Source organism: Pollicipes pollicipes, unplaced genomic scaffold (assembly GCF_011947565.3).
Source record: "Pollicipes pollicipes isolate AB1234 unplaced genomic scaffold, Ppol_2.1 Scaffold_7231;HRSCAF=8579_pilon_pilon_pilon, whole genome shotgun sequence".
NCBI lineage: Eukaryota > Metazoa > Arthropoda > Thecostraca > Pollicipedomorpha > Pollicipedidae > Pollicipes > Pollicipes pollicipes.
Window position 1 is genome coordinate 20,514,801 of NW_023597034.1, and position 22,410 is coordinate 20,537,210.

The 22,410-nt window shown below is 51.2% G+C and overlaps 2 protein-coding genes across 2 annotated transcripts in view; one reads left to right on the top strand and one right to left on the bottom strand.

Moving 5' to 3' along the window:
- ND-19 (NADH dehydrogenase [ubiquinone] 1 alpha subcomplex subunit 8) overlaps nucleotides 1-22,410 on the bottom strand; it is a 108,791-nt gene that overhangs the window by 73,194 nt on the left and 13,187 nt on the right. The gene's annotated exons all lie outside the window — the stretch shown is intronic.
- Nucleotides 17,098-19,952, top strand: LOC119110341 (uncharacterized). Its single transcript, XM_037234120.1, has 2 exons — nucleotides 17,098-17,375; nucleotides 18,171-19,952. Exons 1-2 carry the CDS (start codon nucleotides 17,172-17,174, stop codon nucleotides 19,392-19,394), a joined length of 1,428 nt encoding a protein of 475 aa, XP_037090015.1. The 5' UTR covers nucleotides 17,098-17,171; the 3' UTR covers nucleotides 19,395-19,952.

The following is a 22,410-nucleotide window of genomic DNA, read 5'->3' on the forward strand; positions in this document are numbered from 1 at the left end:
ACCCCGGCCGCAGCGGCCTCCGGGGGAGCGGGAGGGGGAGGGGGGGGGGGGGGGCAGGACCCGGACGGTATCCGGAGCCGGCTCAGGTGCGCGGCGGCGGCGCCCTTTGTTCACACGTGTGGCGCGTCGCCGGTGGCCGAGCCTGACCCGGCCCGACATCTGAGGCGCCGCGGCCGATTGGCGCCATTTCCGGCGGCCGCCGCCGCCGCGTCTCGCGGCGTGCCATGGCCGCGCCGCCGCACCTGGGAACGACACGGTGACAGCCATTCCGTCTGGGACGCGCCAATTTGGTGTCGTTGAAAAGCGGCCGCAGCTCGGCGAATTGGCGGCGCCGGCTGTGCGGGCGGTCGCCGGCCTCAGTTGGGCCGCGGGCCGGCCGCTGGCGCCGTGGCGGAGCGGCGGCACCCCACAGATGTGGTCGCCGCACAGAGACGCCATCATTAGGCGCGACGCAGCGGCGGCTCTCGCGCCCTGCCGCCGCTCCAGTTTGACTGACGTGCATCGCCGGAGGTCAAGCCGGCCATGGTTCAACGATCAGATGAAATGACCGCCTTTAAGACGTTTTCTACTCGGACAGTTATGCCGCACGATGATTGGTTTATTGGAACGGAGTGGGTGGTTGGGGGATATGACCTCACTTTTCCAGACAGTCGATGCAACGCCTACGATGATGTACAAAGGGAACTGCGTTAACATATATTTGCCCCCCCCCCCCAAAGCTATTATGCCGTTCCTACATCCATACGCGCCATCTTAATTATACTTTTAACTTTACGGGTTCCAGGTTTGACGAATTTTTTGGGCAGGCAAAAAGAATAAAACGACCTGTTACGTAACATGATACGCACTGCATAAGCCTCACTTTGCAGTAATACGGTTACAACTTTCATGTAGTAATCAACATTTTCAGTACCTATCTGGTACAATGGTACCAGATAGACACAACAAGCAACTTTCATTGACCACCACGCATTACTAGACTGACCCACTCCACCTTATTCGGAGCCTTGCATATGCATGTATGTATGTATGTATATATATATATATATATATATATATATATATATATATATATATATATATATATACCCTTGATTGGGGTCACACACGGACGGCACTGGGAATCTCCCATAAACACATCCTGTTTGCACATCTGGACTGGGTGGAGGTAAACGGGAGACCATCTGAGCATGCTGTTGGCTAATGCCGTCAGCGGATCGGGGCCTGAGTCTGATAATCTGAGCGCCAGCCCAGGCATCGGAGTCGTAGTCGGAGTTTTATGTTCGACTCCACGTTTTTCACATTAGGTGCATCTGAGTCCAAGTCCAAGCCCAGCCAAATTATTCCCACAGCCATGAGTCCAAGGCTGAACCCGGTCCTCTGGACACAGAGGCCAATTTCGAGTTCACGCCTGAGTCCAAAAGCATATAGCCGGAGCCAATCCGTTTCCTACGGCATCGCAGAGCGTAACTGAATTTTTTAAACCATAATGCGAGCAGTGTATTTAGTCTAGAGTACACAATGTGTCAGGATAGAATAACATCTAATTCTGCATGACCTGAGATTGATCTGACCATAGATAGGTCCCCTCGAATTGAACTGCAACCATGTCTGCTATGGCTGGACATTACCGAAATAATCATCGGTACTGGCAGTCTAGTTGTCTCCTATGATTAGCTCAGTCGTCAGTCACTGTCTCACATTGCCTGTCGTCTGGCAGTGTTGAAGTCGTCTGCAGACAGGCTGTGGGAGGCCAAGGCAAGGGACACGCTCTCATTGGCGCTCAGGACGAGTGACGTTACACAGCTTCGCCTGACGTCATGCTTCAAGATCCAGTGCCGCGTTGGTGATTTAGCTACATTGCAATCCTCCCCCGTAGACTTGTGTTCCGCCGTGGGGAATCCCCCCGGTTGGAAATGCCTGCTTTAGCCCGTGACAGCGACCGGCTGCAAAACCTGCTGCAGAAAACGGACTGAAACACTTCGTTAACAACAGCATCTACAGGGACTGCAAGATAAGGATAATGACGTCACTGAACTGTGCAAAATAAGTGCCTAAATATTACGGTGATAACTGGGGTAAATGCTCTCAACACTAGCAGGGAATGCGTCTTGGAATGATATTCAAATATCACGTCATCAGTTAATCGATTGAAATGAAAGTCAGTAGGATACCTGCTTGCTGTGATGGACAATACAGAAGACTTTGAAAGCCGGTGAATTGTATGATTCCTCAAAGGAGCAATTTGGATGGGGGGGGGGGGAGTTTTGAGCCGTTAGCCAGGCAAGACCTTTGCCATCACACATCTCTATCTCATGGTACCGAAATCGGCTGTCGGGGTCGCCTCCCCAACGTTACTGATGGAAAAAGCACACTCAACCTGTCAATTGTCGGCACGTACGCCACTCATCCGTCTGCGGCCCGGTGCCTCAGCCCATTCGTCTGAGAACGGCCCCGGTTACCTCAGCCCTGACCCTGACGCATCCTGTCCGCGCCGCTGACGGCAGTGGGCAAGGCCGCTCGGCCGGCGGCGCGGCAGCCAGCGGCCGCGCCGACGCGCGCACTGCCATACACACAAGGACGCATGCGATTACGTTGACGCAAACGACACACGCGAATACATACTGACATCTTCAAAATTCCAGGTGTCCAGAGTACACGCTGCGCGATAGAGCTGGATTTTCACTACGTCACACCACTGCCCGTGACGTCATACATTCCTGGAATGTGTGACCCAGTTCCCGGCCGCGGAACCATCTGGAAGATCTATGACTAACGAACAATGCGTCAGCCAATCGTGACCACGCGTATTGCCTTTCAACACCATGGACCAGAGTGACTGGGCATTTATATCGAAAAATACTTGTGGTTGCCGCTTAGTTTTTGCTTGTGAACTTCGCCAGCTCAGCGGACATTTTAAGCCTAATTTGGCATTCTGAGTGATAGCATAATCGCAGAACGTGTTTTGTAGCCTTGCTAAATGCCACACGGCTTTTCACGACCATGGCTTCAAGGATCTGACCGAACGTAGGCATGCAGCGTCAAAGTTGGCGCGCACCTCATGAGGTACCCAAATTGCGCATGTCCTGCCGCACGACATGTACGCATTTGAGACGCAATTTGAAAGCTACAGACGACTTCGCGCTAGCTTTCGCACTATCACACTTGCTGACATCTTGATGGCTTCAGCTTGTGCGTTACTGAAGAAAAAGCCGTGCCAGGCATGTTCCGGGAGCGGGCCGCAAAATGGACCTCAAAATGGACATCATTATGGACCTGCGTTTCACATTTACACGCGCGACAGCATCTACGTCGAACTGTATTCGTACTTTTTTCTCGACTACCACACTAAATTTATGCTTTCACTTCATTCACGACCGCCCACATGCTCGAACACCCGCTAACAGGTGAAGTCATGAGATCAAAGTAAGTCAAGGTGGATTATTGGGCAAAGCGCGGGCTGTGCGATATGGACCAGTGACATAGCTAAAATCTTCGCCTGACTGAAAGGAGCATAACATGAAAAGCGGATCAGTGGTAATATGCAGTGGATGAACAAGCCGCATCACCTCCCCACCTTCCGATGGAACAGCCGGTGGTGGGGCGGTAAACGACGTTTCAGTGAATGTGGACGAAATGCCAGCTTTTCATAGGATGGAGCACCAGCCCCAATACCCAACCAACCTGCGACCAGACACCATTTCACCACGTTAATACGAATATCATTTTAGCAACATTCAGCCACTGTACGAAGGATATCAACCTTGCTATGGCAAGCATGCTTGAATTCTGCCACGTCGAGTCACGCGGCCAACGAATGCAGAAACTTCAAGAGAATCCCGAACTATCTGTCGGTCTCAAAAGACCCCTTTAGCGTTTATGTTCAGCAGGCTCAGTTGTAGCATTATTTTTTTTCTCAAAAGTCGTTTGAAATGTTCACACCATCCTCCTTTGGGGTGAACTTCTCATTTACGTATCGGTGCACTCGCATTGCGTGAATGGCCGGCCGCCAGTGGCGGCAGTGTCTTATTGCCACGCATAAAGCGAATCCGTTATGCCGTTCAAACAGATTGGGTTCCTGCCTGAGGACTCGTGGTCACCCACACACGTGAAGGAAAATAGTACTATTTAAGCTCCCAGGCTTCAGTGCTTCACAATAATGCGTAAGACTCAGACACTGTTGCAGATTTATTAACTGCAGCTCATGATTTCCTTTGAAGACGATTGGGCTCAGCGCGCGGGACTTGAAAAGTGCGTGCAGCATTGTTGTTAAGAAATTCAAGAGTGTGCGGCAATGTTTAGAGAAATGAAGACTGTGTCAATTGATAAATGAGCAAGCAAAACGACGTGTTTTCTTTTACTTTGATCAAATATTCTGACACACTTCGCACTATCTACCGGCGCATTTCTTCGTCCTCAACATGTTTTCTTCTCAGCGCGATTTGACTTTAATTGTCACATTCGGTGCCTCAATGTGCCAACAACGAACCGGCGCTGACTTTGTGGGATTCGACTGGACGTTTTCAAATGTAAAACAGCACATGTCCCGAGAGGAGCATCTTTTCTTTCAGTCATTTTTCGTGATTGTATTTTAACCGTAATAAAATACGCGCTATTTTCTAGGTCTGCAAGGATCTAACCCTTGATGCCAACCGCCAACTAGCAGCCAGCCCACACATGTGATTTCGGCCGGACAGGGCGCGGGCGATTTGTCTGTTTTACGACCCACCTAAAACAGTTCAGCCTGGAACATGGCAGCCACTCACGGAACAGCTACGGCTTCAAGGACGCGCGTGACGAGGCCCACAAACGGAAACACTGACGGCACCGGCAGTGGGGTGACATCAGAGTTGCGCAACAAAGTAAGATCAGTCGGTTCCACTTCCGGCATGCACGTTGCGCCCGCACACCAGACCAGGAGTCATAAACGGGACTTCCGCAGCTGTAGAGAACAAGGCATTTCAATGGCACGAGCGACCGTGATCCCCGACGAGCAAATGGGCGCATGTCCCTACCACGTTGCCCCAGTCGTGCTGCACCCGTCTGGCCTGCCTGGCGGGTACCTACAAGACGAGCTTACATCGTCGATGGATGTTGTCTGGCATCGTGGTCTGCGGCTTAGCGTTTATAGCACTACCGCCGATGACAGGGCGCGCGATGACAACATGTGTTGCGGGGCTTTGTCGGGTTGACAAAAAAAAAAACTTTTTGAATCTCAAATATTCTGCTTGCTCTAGGAAAAGATTACATGAGAAGACTTTCTTGGTAGACGAGAGCTTACCATACTTGCCAAGAAGTTGTCAGAACTGACTGTAAATGTATAATATGTTCGTAACGTGTAGCCATACTGCAGAAGCTACCGACTTGTTCACTCAATTGCGAGAACACAGCATTCAAGATACTCTCTTGATAGCCGCGGCCAAAATTAGTATTTCCCAAGCTCCACATTTTTGCGCAGTACATTCTTGCCGCAGATGATATCCGTCAACTGACTCCTGCCCTACATGTAAAGTCATGGATTCTGCCTCAACACATCCAGGTCCGGCCTTCTTCTCAACAGGGGTCCAGCCTTTCACTGGCTTTTCGCAATCACGCTGACAGGAGACAACTGGCACACTACACTCCCGTTTAGTCGCAGAGCGGCGCTGTGCACCACGCCATATGCCCCGCCTGGAATCCTGTAGATTACGAGGGTGAGCATATGCCACCACATGGCACCGCCTTCCCACCAGCGCCCTCTATTTTCTCTCCCAAATAATGTGGTATCACCAACACCCACGAATGCGCTGTTCGCAAAACCACCTTGTACGCAGCCTACTTTGCACGCCCCATGCTGGATGCCCTCCGCAGGCTGTTCTGCTCGCCCCATGCTGAATGCCGTCAGTAGCCTGCTCTACTCACCCCATGCTGAATGCCGTCAGCAGCCTGCTCTGCTCACACCGTGCTGAATGCCGTCAGCAGCCTGCTCTGCTCGCCCCATGCTGAATGCCGTCAGCAGCCTGCTCTGCTCGCCCCATGCTGAATGCCGTCAGCAGCCTGTTCTGCTCGCCCCATGCTGAATGCCGTCAGCAGCCTGCTCCGCTCGCCCCATGTTGAATGCCGTCAGCAGCCTGTTCTGCTCGCCCCATACTGAATGCCGTCAGCAGCCTGCTCTGCTCACCTCATGCTGGTTCCTCTGCGCGACCTGCCCATCGCTGGGAGCGCCCATGCGCGTACCAGGGGCAATTTAAACACATCTAGGTGCATCATATTACATCATGACGCAATGTATTGACGAGCTAACATATTCCAATATTAATGTCAAAGACATTCCGTAAGCTTCCGCGACTTTAATCATGTATGAAAAGTCTTCCAAATTTCACTTGCAATGATGAAATTGCTAAATAATGTGTTTACTAGCAATACTTCAGGCGTATTTCAAGATATCAATTTGTGATTGAAATTGAATGGAAGATCACACCCATCTAACATACATAGCAGCAGTCCTGTTTATCGATACACCACCAACGTCTGGCAACTTAACGTTCAGTGAACTTTCTGGCCTATCATGGCGTTGACATCTACCAATATTGGCTAATGTAACGGGCATCATCATTGTCATTATGTGAACACCTAACGCTTTAAGAAGCAGTCGGCAGACCGATGTGTTACCAAGAATGTGGCACCAAGAATGCCATGTAAAGCCGCGGCTGTTCACAATTAAGTCGCGCAAACCTTTCAAAACTATCATAACTCAGTGACCAATATCATATCTCAGTGATCAGACGCGACATGAACTTCCAGCTTTTGATCATGAGTGTAAATGCTTCAAATCTGTACAGTCCAAATTCCATTAAAATGTACAAATATTCAGGATATGCAACGCAACAATAAGCATAGCAGGACGAGCCTCTTGAAGGCGACAGAATGTGACGCAAGCATGACATCGACAAGGATACGCCTTCGTGACAGCTAAATAGCAATGACCTTGGCTTGACCGCGAGCACATAGCACTGCGCCAACCCAACATTGCGCACAGCATTTTAACAGCCTGGATAATACCAGCCGCGGGCCGTCAGTCACCACTCCTGGAACTTAATACTATCTGTCAACTCCTTATATGTGAGAAAATCACTAACTATACATCTATAGTCACCGCCACCAACGTACACACCAGAATACTTGGTAGCCGCGACGTTAACGGAGACTAGTGATTTCCAGGAATGCAGAAATGGTGCGCTCTGGGATGGCCTTTATTGTTGTTTAAAGATTGTTTCATGATGAAAGGTGTTGCTGAAGCCTATCATTGAACGTCGTTTGGCGAGCTCGCGTGATAGGCGTCGGTACTTTTTTCACGCAAATCCAACGCAGGATTGATGCGGTAAGGAGCGCATCGTTCATCAGCGTATTTCCGCTAAAAGCCTGCGATAAGATTGTGCGAATCGTTCTGCTACGCCTCCCACAAAAATGGCCCGAAGTGGGTTGTTTCCGGTGGGAGTGGCACAATCTGTGACGAGTAGAGCGGTAGCAGTTTTGCGTGCAAATGGTCAGCTATAAATACAGGCATCGATGACCGAAATAGCCCGAGCCCCTCGACTTTACCCCGTAGTCTGAGTCAAGCAACGCGTGACACGAAACCCCGCCAGGGAATCTCCACCGACACAGTGTTGCCCCCGACCGCGCAGATCAGCACCTCGTGGCCGCGTGCCGCAGTGGCGCGTTACCGCCAGGCACGTGATTGCATCACATTGCATGACGTAGCGGCCCGTGCAGAATGGAATGAAATGCGACGGACCGGCGTGAACTTGCACACCAAGTCGGTAAAATCCCATGTGAAATGGCGAACAGGTTCCGTGTGACGCACATGGTAGCAGGATGATGACGGCGATGCCTACTACAGTCAGGTAAGGTCGCAGCTATTTTGTCCGTCTGGTCTGATACTTCGCAGGGTACATCATTTCTCCACGCAATGAAGACGGCTGATCTCTGATTTGAGGTGAATTTTGGCACTTTGGTGGCCCGACAGCGACCTAAGTTTGGACTTGTGTCGGACATGAGAGAGACTGTAGTTTCGACATGAGTGTTGTGGAGCCGACCGAGAGTGCCTCCATAGCTTTCCTCCGCGGCGCCGACGACCCGAAGGTGCCACCACTCAGTGACCGGAGTGAGTCCGCAAGTGAAGTACCGTGAAGGTGCCACCGCTGTGTGTGGTGGCACCTTCACGTGGCAGCAAGTGACAGCGGCTCAGCGACTCAGATGAGCTGCTCAACATGACAGGCCAAACCAAATCAAACCGCAGGCAAGGTGAAGTCCACATCAATCCAAGAGATGATTCAGAAAACTATGAAAGAGGAAAGCCAGAAATTCATTCAGTAGATTTATTTGAAGTTCGCTTCGCTTGCAAAACGAGCTGAATGCTTCGAGGGTAATCTTTTGAGAGGGCGAACATTGAGTTTCTGTTCATGTGTCTAAGAGAGGCAGGAGAAGAACGCCATCAGAGGAAAGGGCATCTAGAAAACATCGAAATAGACCACAGGGTTCTATCACTTATGTCAAAACGGTTTAAACTTTTTTAAAAATATTATCCGGGTGTAAACAAAACAGCAGATCAACTCGCAGCACCTCGCAGCACAGCACAGATCACCAAGCAGAACTGCACATCACTATAGCTGATATCGGTACTGTCCATCAGCTTTAAGATGGCAATAAAGTAATCGATGTTTTTTAGAAGAACCTACGAGGCACGCTGTACGAAGCGAGGCCTATCCTCGCCACCAAACGAGCGAATCCGAACGAATAGCTGTTTATCATAAAGACTGTTAACTGACAGTAGGTAAACACAACGTGTTTATCAAACAGCTGGAAGTTAAAAAGGAAACAAACTCCACGCCGTGTTTTCCAAGAGAGACTCGTCTACGTCAAGCGTGCCGGAGATAGCCGGCCTGCGAGATTCAATGATCGGCAACTTGTCACAGAGCTGAAGAACGGGACCGGGGCAACCGACGGCGGCCGCGGCCACCCGGCAGAGGCCGCTGGTGCCCAGCATGAACCCCAAGAGCTGAGACAGATCGCTGAGCTTTCAAGCATCAAGTAGTCAGACAGAGAGGAGCGTGGCTGGGAAGTAAGTGTCCCTGCAGCTTGTTTGGCTTCTCATCGATACGCTGTTATTTCGTTTTTTTCTGTTTCTTACCTGTTTTGCTTACTTGCTGTGTCACTCTGCATGTCAGTTTTGACAAACTGTGTTGTTATGGCCGAATAAAAAGCAAGCATTAAAGTAGGAGCTGTTTTCGCGTCCGCCTCAGCTACGCTTAGCGTATTGTTTGTGTCTTGCTCTCTGTGCTATTTACCGTCGCCTCGTCAATATAATTATTTTTGATTTTTCTGAATTTGCCTTGCATCTCAACAGCGGGTCATTGCTTTTTGTGGCCGGCCAATGGGATGCTGTGACGTCATTATTGCCCAGGGCTATTCCCGTTAAATGCTGTCACGCGCTGACCAGTGGCAGGTCAAAGGGAGTTGGTGGGAATGGGAAGGACGTTAAGTGGAGTCAGAGATGAAAGCCGAAACTCAAGTTACATGAAAAAATACGCTTCTGGTTGCGCTTTCTAGAGGCACGGTTCACTCTATAGGACTAATGGATTGATGCTGCGTAAATGTCATATAAATCCATGAGTGCAATGAGTTTGTGCTCCATGAACTGCCGTGGTCTTGCCCATTTCCAGAAAAGTTTTTGATATCCGAGAAGTAAAACATAACGTTTGTCTTCCTCAATGTGTGCACTGCTATAAGAACAAGGAATCAGCGTGCACCGAGACCATTCAGACGCAACACTTGAGACAAAACAGGTGCCTATTTCAAAACCGATTTCCTCGAAACAGTCTCTGACCGTAGGAATGGTAGATGCATCAGAACAGAGGAAAGAATTTTAGGCTCTCACAGAGAGCCAACCTTTTTAGGCAAACATCGGCAGACTTGCCAGACGATGTCAGAACGGAGCTTCACTGCCAGAAACAGTGGACAGAGACATCCACCGGATGCGCATTGACTAGGTTCGCCTGTAGACGCCAGGCTATAAAAACACTTTTAATTATACCCCGGAGAATAACGTTAGGGGTAGGGAAGAGATAATCAGGTTCATAATGCATGAGTGCATTAAGGTACCATATGAACACAATTGCTTCCATGTATGTACATGTATATATATATATATATATATATATATATATATATATATATATATATATATATATGCATATAACCAACAGGCATCTTCCTATACATATATTGATCACAACTTGCCGACACAATTAATGCCGGAGATGTGGGTAGATTGAGATCTCTTTGGAGAATTAAACCTCCTTCATTGAAAAAGGCCAGGTTTGATTTTTCGCTGACATCCGACAGTTTGGAAGAAAGCGTGGTAGATGTAGATGTAAAATATCAAGAGATTTACGCTCCGTCTAGAGAGAAAGGGGGTGAAAAGAAATAACAGACAACAGGAGAGAAAAAAGCTCAATAAATAAATGCATAAAATAGACGCTTAGTTAGATGAACAACTTAACGTTCCTCTTGTTCATCGTTTGAAAATAAGAGGAGATTCACAAGGAAAATTGCAGCACATTGAAATGAATGGCATTCATGTTAGGTCTGGAGCAGTTTGGCTTAATCATGGTGAGAAGGCTATGAAACATGTCGTCGCTGGATGAATGGGAGAGTACTGGCAGAACGTCAGCTGCAGAATACTATAACTTCATGGTTTGATTATCATCCTAGAAATACAAGGCGCATTCAATCCATATTGCGGTCATTTCCGAGGGGGTTTCGACCCAGTTGCATCACTTTCCTTGAATGCATGACTTGGTTCCTCAGTTGGTTCTTGCATCACTTGGTTGAACTTGTTGCATCACTTGTAACCTGTGACGGCCGGTGCTGTGTGCTGTTTACAACGGCCATTCACACAATCGTGCTCGAAAAACCTTACCGACAACGAGATCAGCTTAGCTGCCACAGCTTGCTTGCCACGAAGTGGCCGACACAAAAAAGTTGGAATGAGAAATAGGTTGAAGGTATATGGCTAGATGCAGAAAAATGTTGCATTTTAGCACACAATAACATACTGCATATTAAATGTTGATGCAAATGGTGCCCGTTTCCTGGTCAAGAAACTGAGCGTATTCAATCAACCTTCGCGTACGAGCGCAGATGTGGAGAAGACACCGACACCAAGAGTCACACATCTCATTCACCGATCCAAGGTCAAATCACTTCGGAACCGTACTTAAGATGCGCTATAAAAGTGAAGATTGTTAGAAATGTTGAATGATGTGCAACGGATTCACAAAGCAGATCGCACCTCACGGATGGGGTAATCCTTCGGACAACCATCTTCGTCTGGTTTGTTAGTATGTGCACAATATTTCGGTCAGTCAATTCTAAGGCTCTCCTCAGGTGCCGTCGAGTTCTGATAAGGGACTCAATGGCACCTGATTTTCTTTGGCAACACAGCAATTGAATAAGCAAATTTCATGGGACTTGGTGTTTAGCTTTCAAGCATGCATGTGTCACAGCCCCAATTCTCCATTGGAGTTGTTGGGATTCGAACCAAGGCCTTTTGATAGCGAGTCTATCGGTCTAGCGACTGAGCTAACCGGGAAAACACCCGCGATGGAATAAAATATGCGTGTCCACCACACTTATAGACACATAATGGATGGTCGAGCCTTGCAAGTCAGTCTCTCACAAACTTGATTCCTAAAATATAGTCCGATCTTCGAATTTGACGCTGCCATCGTTATTGTGCTGTTTCGACTATCGCCTCCTGCAACGCACCACGCGGAAGACTGATCTGTCCAAACTGCACGCGTCGCATTACCAAAATCCTCGCTCACATTCATTCCAGACTCAAATCCAGCGTAAACAACCAGCTGCGCGAGGAGGTGAAAGGGATGCCCTCCTGCACTCATCGCGGGCGAAGAGGCCACTTACGGGAATGCCGACAGCTTGGGGACAGTTCCGAGCGGTCAGGTACACATGAAGCCGTTTCTAAGATTGGTATGAAAACGCATACAGAGGGGCATACGAGAGAAGATCATCATCATTGCTTTTATTGGTTGGTGTGGTTTTCGGTTCAGTGCATATGCCAAGCGGAGCCCCTTGCGTGTTCTCTGAGCCCCCCACGCAAGTGGCATCGTTGCCGTGGATACAGCAGCAAGAATGCTACCGAACATCCCAGTTTATCTGCCGCCAGAACACACGAAGAAAGGCACGGCAATCCACCTCGTTAGCATCCATCGGCGGCGGACTGATTACGGGTGCAGGGGGAACGGTGGAACACTTCCAACCTCTCAGGAGTACTCTCACACGAACCATCCCTACAAAAAAACGGCTAGCATGCTCGAGATGGGGTCGTAACACGCGCCCAGGTGGCCGGTTGGATACCCTTCGCTCAGATGGGGGTCAACTTGGACCCCGTCGATATTTCAAGAGCTAGAATAGCTAGAGACACTAAATTGACGTGGTGTATTGGTCTGTATGTGAGCACACTTAGGTCAAATTTTTAGGTTCTTGGGTCATGACATTCGGGTGAAATAAGGCCAAACAGGGTCAAACTTCAGCCTGGTCTCCACAGTGCCCCAAGAAGCTTAATACCTGTTCCACGCAAGAGGTCACATGCTCAATTAGGGTCAGTGGCCTTGTTTAACCTTTTGAAGGTCATGGTGACCAAATCATACAAGAATGTTTCGAGTTTTGTGGTTGAACAAGCGACAAAGATCACGCCTGGCAACATATTTCTAAAAACAAAATGCTGATCTGGGTCATTCACTTCAAAATGAGCACCCGACACCTCCCCATTCGGCAAGCCCTAGAGTAATGAAACAGGTGAGTTTTGACCTCTGTCTGACCTTCATACCTGACCCTAGGTCAATGGAATTTGCTCATTTCATTGCTGTGTTGCCTAAGAAAGTATCTCAGAGATGTATTGCTTCGTCTAACACTCCGTTGACATACCAGGTTAAACGATCCCCTTGAACTTGACTTCGCTGAATCCATCGCCTAACTTTAACCTGCCGTAGGTCAGTGACCTCACAAGGTACATCTAAATTTTTGACACCAAACGATCCGCTATTCAGTTGTATACGGCTGCGCCGCGCCGTTCAGAAACCATTCCAAGAAGACCCTTCGGAAGGGGTCAATTTGACCCCGACCTGAGCGCGTGTTAAGCCATTTCCTACCATCTCGTAGTGAGTGTAACGTGATAACAAATAGTGTGAGTCGGTACAACCATAACCCAGCGTTTTTCATGCTGACCCACATATTTCACCTGGCTTTCCAGTGACCAGAAAGGTCTCGATGCCATCACGAGAATCACGCATGTTAAAGACAAACGATAGGTGACAGGGGAGAGCCTTCGCAAAACTCATCGATTTGATGTGTTACACACCCTTGTAAGTTATCTATGCGGTCATATCAGATCATTGGAAATATACTTTTTATCTCCAGAACAATGTACGCAACGCCCGCGGGAGAAGTAGCGTTTGTTACCATTTTGATATTACACCGCATGTTTTTATGCACGTGCGCGCCACTTTAAGTGCGAAAGCAGGTTACAAATGTTAGGTGCGCAGCACTCACCGGTCACAATCTACAACCTTGAGCCTTATGAATGGTAAAACACGTCATTAAATAACACCGCATGGACATCCTTTTTGAAACTTTATCGCATGCGTGCTGGTTTCATAACACGCATACAAAATGCACAAGGGTAAGGTTATATAAACATACACTTACTTATACATAAGGGGGGTTTGACGCGATCACCATTATTCAAGCTGCTTATCTTACGATTTAATTACGTTTTCCTGTTTTGTTATGGCAAAATAATTTTAAACGTACATTTTATTGCTTTATGACATACGTTTTACCTGTTACGACGTTCATGACAAATTGTAAGCATGACAATAGAATAAGAAGAAACGACACAGAGAGGGCACTTGACATTGAAATGCATGAAAAGTTTCAACCCATTTGTATCCACCTGATCATGCCCAGGCTCTTCTAATTAGCTGCCGACGGTTTTATATTGAATCCTGCCTGAAAAAATAGGGGATTTAGTATGCATTTTCAACATTTAAACCACGTTTAACCTGAGCTGTTAAGTGCATTTGCGAGGAGCATTATGCTTAGACATGGAACAGTTTTAATAGCCTTATTCCTCGCATAATAAACAGAAGGATGGAGCGATAGATGAGATTTTTCGGCTACATGCCTTTATCGAGACGAATATGGTTTCGAAAAAGGCATGTTGCCGAAATATCACATCTATCTCTCCATTCTCCCGTACATTCCACGAGGAATACGGCTACTAATACTGTCTCATCTATAGCCGTTAAACGTAGCGCAATTTCAACATGGGCGCGGCAGGAGGGCCCCTCCCCTTCTTTTTTGGTGATTTATTTAGCCAAATGGACGGCACGTTCGGTCCTCCCATGACGAGTGCTTACTGTTCCCCACCCCCGAACAACATGGCTGCTATCTTACAGTCTTCGGTTCTCCCGTGACGAGTGCTTACTGTACCCCACCCCTGAACAACATGGCTGCTATCTTACAGTCTTCGGTTCTCCCGTGACGAGTGCTTACTGTTCCCCACCCCTGAACAACATGGCTGCTATCTTACAGTCTTCGGTTCTCCCGTGACGAGTGCTTACTGTTCCCCACCCCCGAACAACATGGCTGCTATCTTACAGTCTTCGGTTCTCCCGTGACGAGTGCTTACTTCCCCACCCCCCGAACAACATGGCTGCTATCTTACAGTCTTCGGTTCTCCCATGACGAGTGCTTACTGTTCCCCACCCCGAACAACATGGCTGCTATCTTACAGTCTTCGGTTCCCCGTGACGAGTGCTTACTGTTCCCCACCCCCGAACAACATGGCTGCTATCTTACAGTCTTCGGTTCTCCCGTGACGAGTGCTTACTTCCCCACCCCGAACAACATGGCTGCTATCTTACAGTCTTCGGTTCTCCCGTGACGAGTGCTTACTGTACCCCACCCCTGAACAACATGGCAGCTATCTTACAGTCTTCGGTTCTCCCGTGACGAGTGCTTACTGTCCCCACCCCCCGAACAACATGGCAGCTATCTTACAGTCTTCGGTTCTCCCGTGACGAGTGCTTACTGTTCCCCACCCCGAACAACATGGCTGCTATCTTACAGTCTTCGGTTCTCCCGTGACGAGTGCTTACTGTCCCCACCCCGAACAACATGGCAGCTATCTTACAGTCTTCGGTTCTCCCGTGACGAGTGCTTACTGTTCCCCACCCCCGAACAACATGGCTGCTATCTTACAGTCTTCGGTTCTCCCGTGACGAGTGCTTACTGTACCCCACCCCTGAACAACATGGCTGCTATCTTACAGTCTTATATATCGCACTCATCTCTCATACTTTAGAGGACAAGTCAACGCGCTCTCCGTTCCCTCGCCCACGTTAGCACCGACAGCACACCCTCCCACGTGGCGTTGCCGTGCGCATGCCATGTTTTTCATTAGCACAACTAATTGTTGCAAGTTATGTGATCAAGAACATCGTTGTCGACCATGTCATTCACACACGGCCTAACGCTTACCACTTGCCCAACGCTCGCAGGGCCGTCTACAGCGCGCCCACCGCCGCTGGGTGTTGTTATGTCAATAATCACGAGCTACCACTCGAACTTCGCTCCTCGGCCAAGCAGGCAATGGGTGCCGACAGTGACGTCCTAGGTAAGTCAGGCGGCTACGTCGCAAGTCATATTTGTTTACTTCAAGGACTGAACGGGCCTCTAGTTGTTAGCAAAGAACGGAGTCCAGAATGAAGCTGACTAGGGCGGTCAAAATGCGCGCAGCAATCTTCGCAATTGGGCGATTCATCAGACGGCGTGAACTACGCGCGTAGAGGCCCTGTCTGCGTGCTCGAGTGTAGATAACCGCCATCTCACGCAGGTATACTGGCCGTACACACTACATAAGCGTTCTGGATCCTAACGACTATTAATCCGCAATTTTGCGACGGTGCGCAAACCTTCACAGCAATGGGCGCACACATCAACGGAAGTGTCAAGCACAGACGATGTCTCACGATATTTGCGCTGCGAACGCCCCTCGTAGCGCCTCCGTTACGACCGCATTGACGCCGCAGGATGGCCATGGCAGCCGCCTGGTGTCGGCTTGACTCCCGCGCGGGTAACTTTGACTGGCCTTGGCTTCAAACCGGGGTGGCAACGCTGTTGATCTCAAGAGTTCACGGTGTATAGCCGCCCAATCACCGCATGTGCGGACAGCAGAGGCGCCGGGCGCGCCGAGAGGTGGCGTGCTCGGCGCGACGCCGGTGAATCACGAGACATCGTCCGCGGCTGAGTCACGCGGACTATTCCGGAGACATGCTGCCGGAAGCCTGGGGACAGGGCCTGCACGTGCGTCAGCCACGGAGGTCCCGCATCCGCAGGAAGGCACGGACCAGAGCATGTGCACTTGGAACTAAGGAATAGCCTCTCCGTATGTGATCTCTCGTCCAACGGCCAAGCTATCCTGTGAATCCCATGAATGACGCCACAAGCTGCCGTTGTTCCAAGACTTTAAGCCTATTCCAGCGCAAAACAGGTATATGACGTCACAACATCTCCGCCACCGGATTGGTAGACGCGCCATGAGACGTCACCACCCCGTGTTACCTCATTCCTGGAGCGACATTCGGCGTCCGTTCGCGGTTACGAAATTGCGACGAGCGCCAACCTCCAAGGTCGCGCGGACACGGACGCGCGGAGCACACCGATCTGCAGAACCTTGCCGGTTCCTCCGGTGCCGTCGAGCCCGCGGTCACCGACTGAACTTCGACCGACCGCTACGTTGAGCCTACCGGCCTGGCCCCTCGCGTGGCGTGCCGTCCCAATCCGCTTTGGGTCTGCCGGCCGTTATCCGCGCGCTTTGCTCGCCGGCCGATGACGTCACGGACGGAGTGACGTCACCAGCGCGGCGGGGTGACGTCATCCGCTGTTCCTTCCGGCCGACTGAATCAGCGGCGGACGTTCGCGGAAGCGTGGCGTCGCGCGGCATATAGCAGCGTGCCGGCCGCCACGCCTGTATCAGTCGCGCACCCGGACGTGCCGCCTGTAGTGCTGCTTGCAGCCGGTGACATCCGAGCCAAAGAGAGCCGCAGATGAAGACGACACGAGCTGTGCAGCTGCTGCTGGCGCTGTGCGCCGCGGCGGCGCTGACGGGCGCGCTGCCGCAGCGAGCGCCCCGCGACGGTGCCACCTCGCCTGCCATCCAGTGGCTCTGCCAGCGTTCGGACTGCTCCTGTCAGGACCGCGGCGGCCTCGAAGAGGTCACGTGCGACTGCAGCAGCGTCGAAGAGCAGCAGGTAAGGCTCAACGTCCGCCACATGGCCAGGCGTGTCCGATACGGCGAAGGCGATAGGTTCCAATGTCAAGGACTTGCTCGCCGGAGGGTAAACACCTCAGCATGGTCTTATCATGGGTCTCGGTATAAAGGATGTCCTGGCTTACTGTAAAACGAGTTAATCAATGTGGATGTTTAGTGTACGGGAAAACTGGACTGCGAATGGGACAACCTTGTCGACAGATATCACCGTGTCGGTCGCGTGAGCGCGCATATCTCGGGCAGTCCAGCTCCTATTAAATTTACAATCCAGTGTCGCCATGGCACTCAGTTTCCCGGTATCAGCGTCAGTGTCAATTGTCAGTGTCAATTCAGTATCTGAGGAGGCCACAGTCTTTATTGCGCGGGCGGGGTAAACTGAAATGACGGGAGACAACTTGGCCTTCCGCCAAACATCTGATATGTTGACATACGAGCAGCGAGTTGAATCGTTAAAACGGTGATTTCAGCAGTGCTGTTGCCACAGTGAACTACGTAGCGTCATCGTGTTATGATAAGTAAGGAGGCCGGCATCACTTTTGCGCGGCACTGGCCGAAGTGCAGTCAGTCGCCGCGGCTGCAGCCGATACCAGCATCGCGCAAAGTGGGCCGCCTCCGGCCCCGGCCCCGGCCCCGGCCCCAGCCCGCCACACCCTAACAACCGCAACTACATCACAGCAAAGACGATTCACTGGACGCGTCTGATATGGGCGCGTCGCCCGTTGTGCGCTGCTGCTGACTCACCACCCCTCCCCCTGACCACATGTCTCTGCTGCAGCCGCTGATGCTGGGTGACGCCACAGCCTTCGTGTCGGACCGCACGAGGGTACTGGAGGTACGCAACTGCAGCCAGGTGACGTTCGTGGCGCGGGCGCTCTCCAACGCCATATCGCTGACGGAGCTGCGGCTGACCGACGTGGACCAGCTGGTGCTGCGGGAGCGCTGCCTGCACACTGACCGGGTGCCGCACCGACGCATCTCGCTGCGCCGCGTCGCCAACCTGACGGCTGAGCCGGACGCGATGCACCTGACCGGCGAAGTGCTTGAGCTGGACACTGTTGTCGCCGAGCGGCTGGCGCGCGCCGCCTTCGGGCCCGGCTCCGACCTCATCGACCTACGCCTGGCCAACAGCCACGTCGAGGAGGAGGCCGAACTGCGCCTGGCCCAGGCGGTCAACGTCAGCGTCGTCAACAGCACGCTCGGTGCGCTCAGCATCGAGGTGGACGAGGTGCTGGACGTGGTCGTGCGCAACAGCAGCGTGGGCCGGCTGGAGACGCTGCGTCTCAACCTTCGGCCCAACTTTTCGCCCGAGCCCAGCCGGCTGACGATTGTCAACAACAACATCACGTCCTTTGACTCGGACGAGGTCGGCATGATCATCGACGAGTTCCGGCTGCGCGACAACACCATCGGCAACCTGACCGCGGAGATGACGGGCAGCTTCACCACGGCGGAGGTGGTGGACAACACCATCGGCTGGCTGGGCAACCGCGTGTTCGCCGCGTTCGAGCGGCGCGACGCGCTGGACCCACGCGGGCCCCAGACCGCGCAGCCGCCCGCCAAGTACGCCTTCACATTCGGTGGTAACCGGCTGCACGCGCCCGCCAACGGCACTTTCGGGCGTATCCTGAGCCAGGACAACGAGGAGACGGTGCCGCTGTACCGCATATACGGTAACCAATTCGGCTGCCGCTGCGAGGCGCTGGCTGAGCTGGTGGAGGTGGGCGACCGCGCCTTCCTGGCGTCCACCAACGCGTCGCGCGAGGACGACGACGACGTGGTCACCGGCGACGCTGCGTACAGGCTGCTGTACGAGCGCGGCACGTGCCTGGGCGACGGCCGGCCGCTCAGCCAGTTCCGTCTGGCCGCCTACACGTCCGACTACGCCTGCCTTGGGGAGCGCACCGACGAGAGAGGCCCCGGCGGCGGCGCCGACACCGCCACCGCCGGCCTGCTGCCGCTGCTGCTGGCGGCCGTCTGCGCCGCCAGCCTGGCCGTCTGAGCAGGGGGACGGCCGGCTCTGCACCCGAGCACGGGTCTCCCACAGAGCGTCCGGTGGGCGCGTGTCACCGTCGCCAGGCCGCTCCCCTGGCGGACGAGACGCCTGAGGCAACCGCGCTCACGGTCGCCGACAGCCAGTCACAATCACTTCATCACATCACTAGTCAGGCTGAGGCCGCACGGTATCGAGGCATGTGGCGCGGCCAGTGACGCCCATCGGGTAATATGTGGCCAGCAAACTGCCGGCAGGCACCATCATGGCGTCATCGACACATAATCTGAGGGTGAGGCGAACCACTCAAGGCAATTCGTCTTGACATAAAGCATACGACCAAAGTTAAGTGTAGTGTTCCGTGTTTTGCTACCTTGTGGGCATGATCGAACGTAATGATGTGGTGTATGAAGATCTGATTAATTGTGAATTTGTTGTTTCTATACGCCTGGTCTGCACTTGCATTTGCGCCAGAATGTATTTGCACGAAATGTCTGTGTCTGATATCTCATCTCAAACGTTAGGTCTGTTTTTATATCGACTTGTTTAATATCAAGCTCAAGCTAGCACGGAAATTTGCGTAATGTGCACACGATTTTTGGCATGTGGTTTCAGACCTCTAGATTGGACGCTTTTTATGCGATGGATGCATCAATGAAAATGTAAGACGCTAACCAACATGAAAGGAGAAAACCCCAAACAAAGCACAAAAATGGAGCGAATCAAACTATCAAACTATGTCATGTAGCAGTAGCAAGGAGCGTGAAGAACGAAAGGTTGGCAATGTCCTCTGGGCCTTGACACTCTGGGCATCACAAACGGGGATGTTTCACATTCGAGAATGATCACAAAAGAAAAAGGTGTGGTTTATCAGAATACGGCCCGGCTCTTGGCCAGCTCTTCACGGAGTGCAGGTAAGGCTCCAGTGCTGCAATCAAATTATTCAGCCCATTTAGGCACCCAGCATATAGCGTCATCACAGTTATGTCCCAGTCCACGAGCGCCACAGCAATTCCACAGAGCAGCCAGCAGACGATCAGTCCTTCTCACCGCTGTGTGTGGTCATTGCTGAAGTCAACTGAAATATCCAAACAAAATCAATTCCAGACTGATTGCAGCACTTCGAACGGACTCCCAGCTGCACACGCAGGGTAACCCGATTTTATTCCAATGAATGCTCCCTTGTTAGTTGGACGTTGTCATCAGTGGGGTCGTCAACAGATGAATCCATATACTCATCGTTTCTGGCATTGCTCCTGCACACCGGCGGGATGTTTTTAGAAGATGAAGGTCGAGACAATGAATATCCAGGTACTTGTGAATCGAGCCGTGTGTGGGATGAGCTTCTCGTTTATAATGTGCTGCGCATGCGTGTCAGATATTGGAGAGTGGTCTGGCGCCCTGGGGGATCGTCGTGGTTTGTTGGTGTCATGTCTGTAGTTAGACTTTGTTCAAGTGATGCAGTTTAGAATTCGAGGTCGTTCTGAAGATAACGTGTAGTCCAAGCAAAGTCAGTTGTCAATGTACGCATGTGTGTTTTTAAATGTGCCCATGTGCTGATACTTTTACAGAAAAGTTTGTACCTGATTTCCTTCATTTTCGCGGTTGGTTTTAGACCGTTTTAGGCCTAAACAGGAATGGTTGTGAATACCTCCCTACGTGCTACGTCTCGCTACCACGATTCAAAACCCCATATAAACATGGAGGAGCACGTGTTTTATCAATGAGCTGTTGATGCTAATGGTGAGCTTTGCGCAATTTGTGGCTCGTGCACTTGTGAGGAAGATCCGTGAATTCGAATACACGTGGCATACCTTGCTTCTGGTGACGATCTGTCCTTACCATGTTTGGAAATGCTGGGCATTCACTGAACAGACCGCCTGGAAATTGTGACTGGGGTCTTCGTGAATACCCATACAACGTGTAACGCGACAATTTTAATGTAACATAATGACGCGGCAGTTTTAGGTTATGGGTCACATGAACACGCTTTAATGCATTCATTTCATTGCCGGCATGTCGGAAATCGCTGGGCTTAAGGCTAAGTCGTTTGGCGACCCCCTTTAGCCTACAGGGGTAAAACTGCCCACGTGCACGAACTCCAGCCCTCCAGGCTGCTGGTTATCCCCTTTTACCGTGGAAGCTTTACAAAGAAGCTCTAGACACATCACCCGATGCTGATTCGGCATTGAATGCTCTTTGTCTTTCGGAGCCGGAGAAGCTTACCGTGGCCATCGCCCGCAGTAATGTCAAGGCCAGTGTCTGGTTTGATGCCCTTAGTCTTACGCCTGACTGGTTTCGGCACATGTCATAATGGTCGCCTTCCCCCGACTCTACACAGCCTGACCTTCAGGCCTGATGGCACTCTCGATCGACGACCACTGAACGGTTTTGAAAGGTCGGGATCTTCAGGGCGCGTATAATATTCTAGCGCTCCACACATTTTGTGTCTCCAGCCGCGTCATCGCCAGGTATCGCCACACCGGGACATTCTTCCCGTCAAGACCATTTCGGTTCGTGGCCCTGATTTATCATACACATACCCATTTGCAGCAGCGCCCAGTGCAATGACCGGCTGACTTACGACGTCCGTGCTCATGGCGCCCAAAGTCTGACCTTATCAGAGAGACTGGTCTGGCCTGCGGCCGGTGGCGGCGACCGCACTAAAGGTCATGTGACGTCAGAGGGCCGGTCTGACCGTGCCGAGTGTTATGGCGCGTCAAACTCGCGCTGGAAAGGTCTGCAGTTCACCTGACATTTCATGATCGGATGGTGGGGCAGGACTCACACAACAATCTCCGCCTAGTGACAGCACTCAATCAAGAAATCAATTTAAAACGAGTTCGTGTTCATTCTGAAAAAGACTTTCTCGAACTGAATATCACACATCGGGGCGAACCCTTTCCTTTCTGACTGTCTATGTTTCTTCCATGCCAAGATGTTTCCTTGGAACACCATCGTTGCGTCATCGGGCATCATCATTGACAATCTATCATAACCAATGCAAAATATGTAGCCGTAGGTT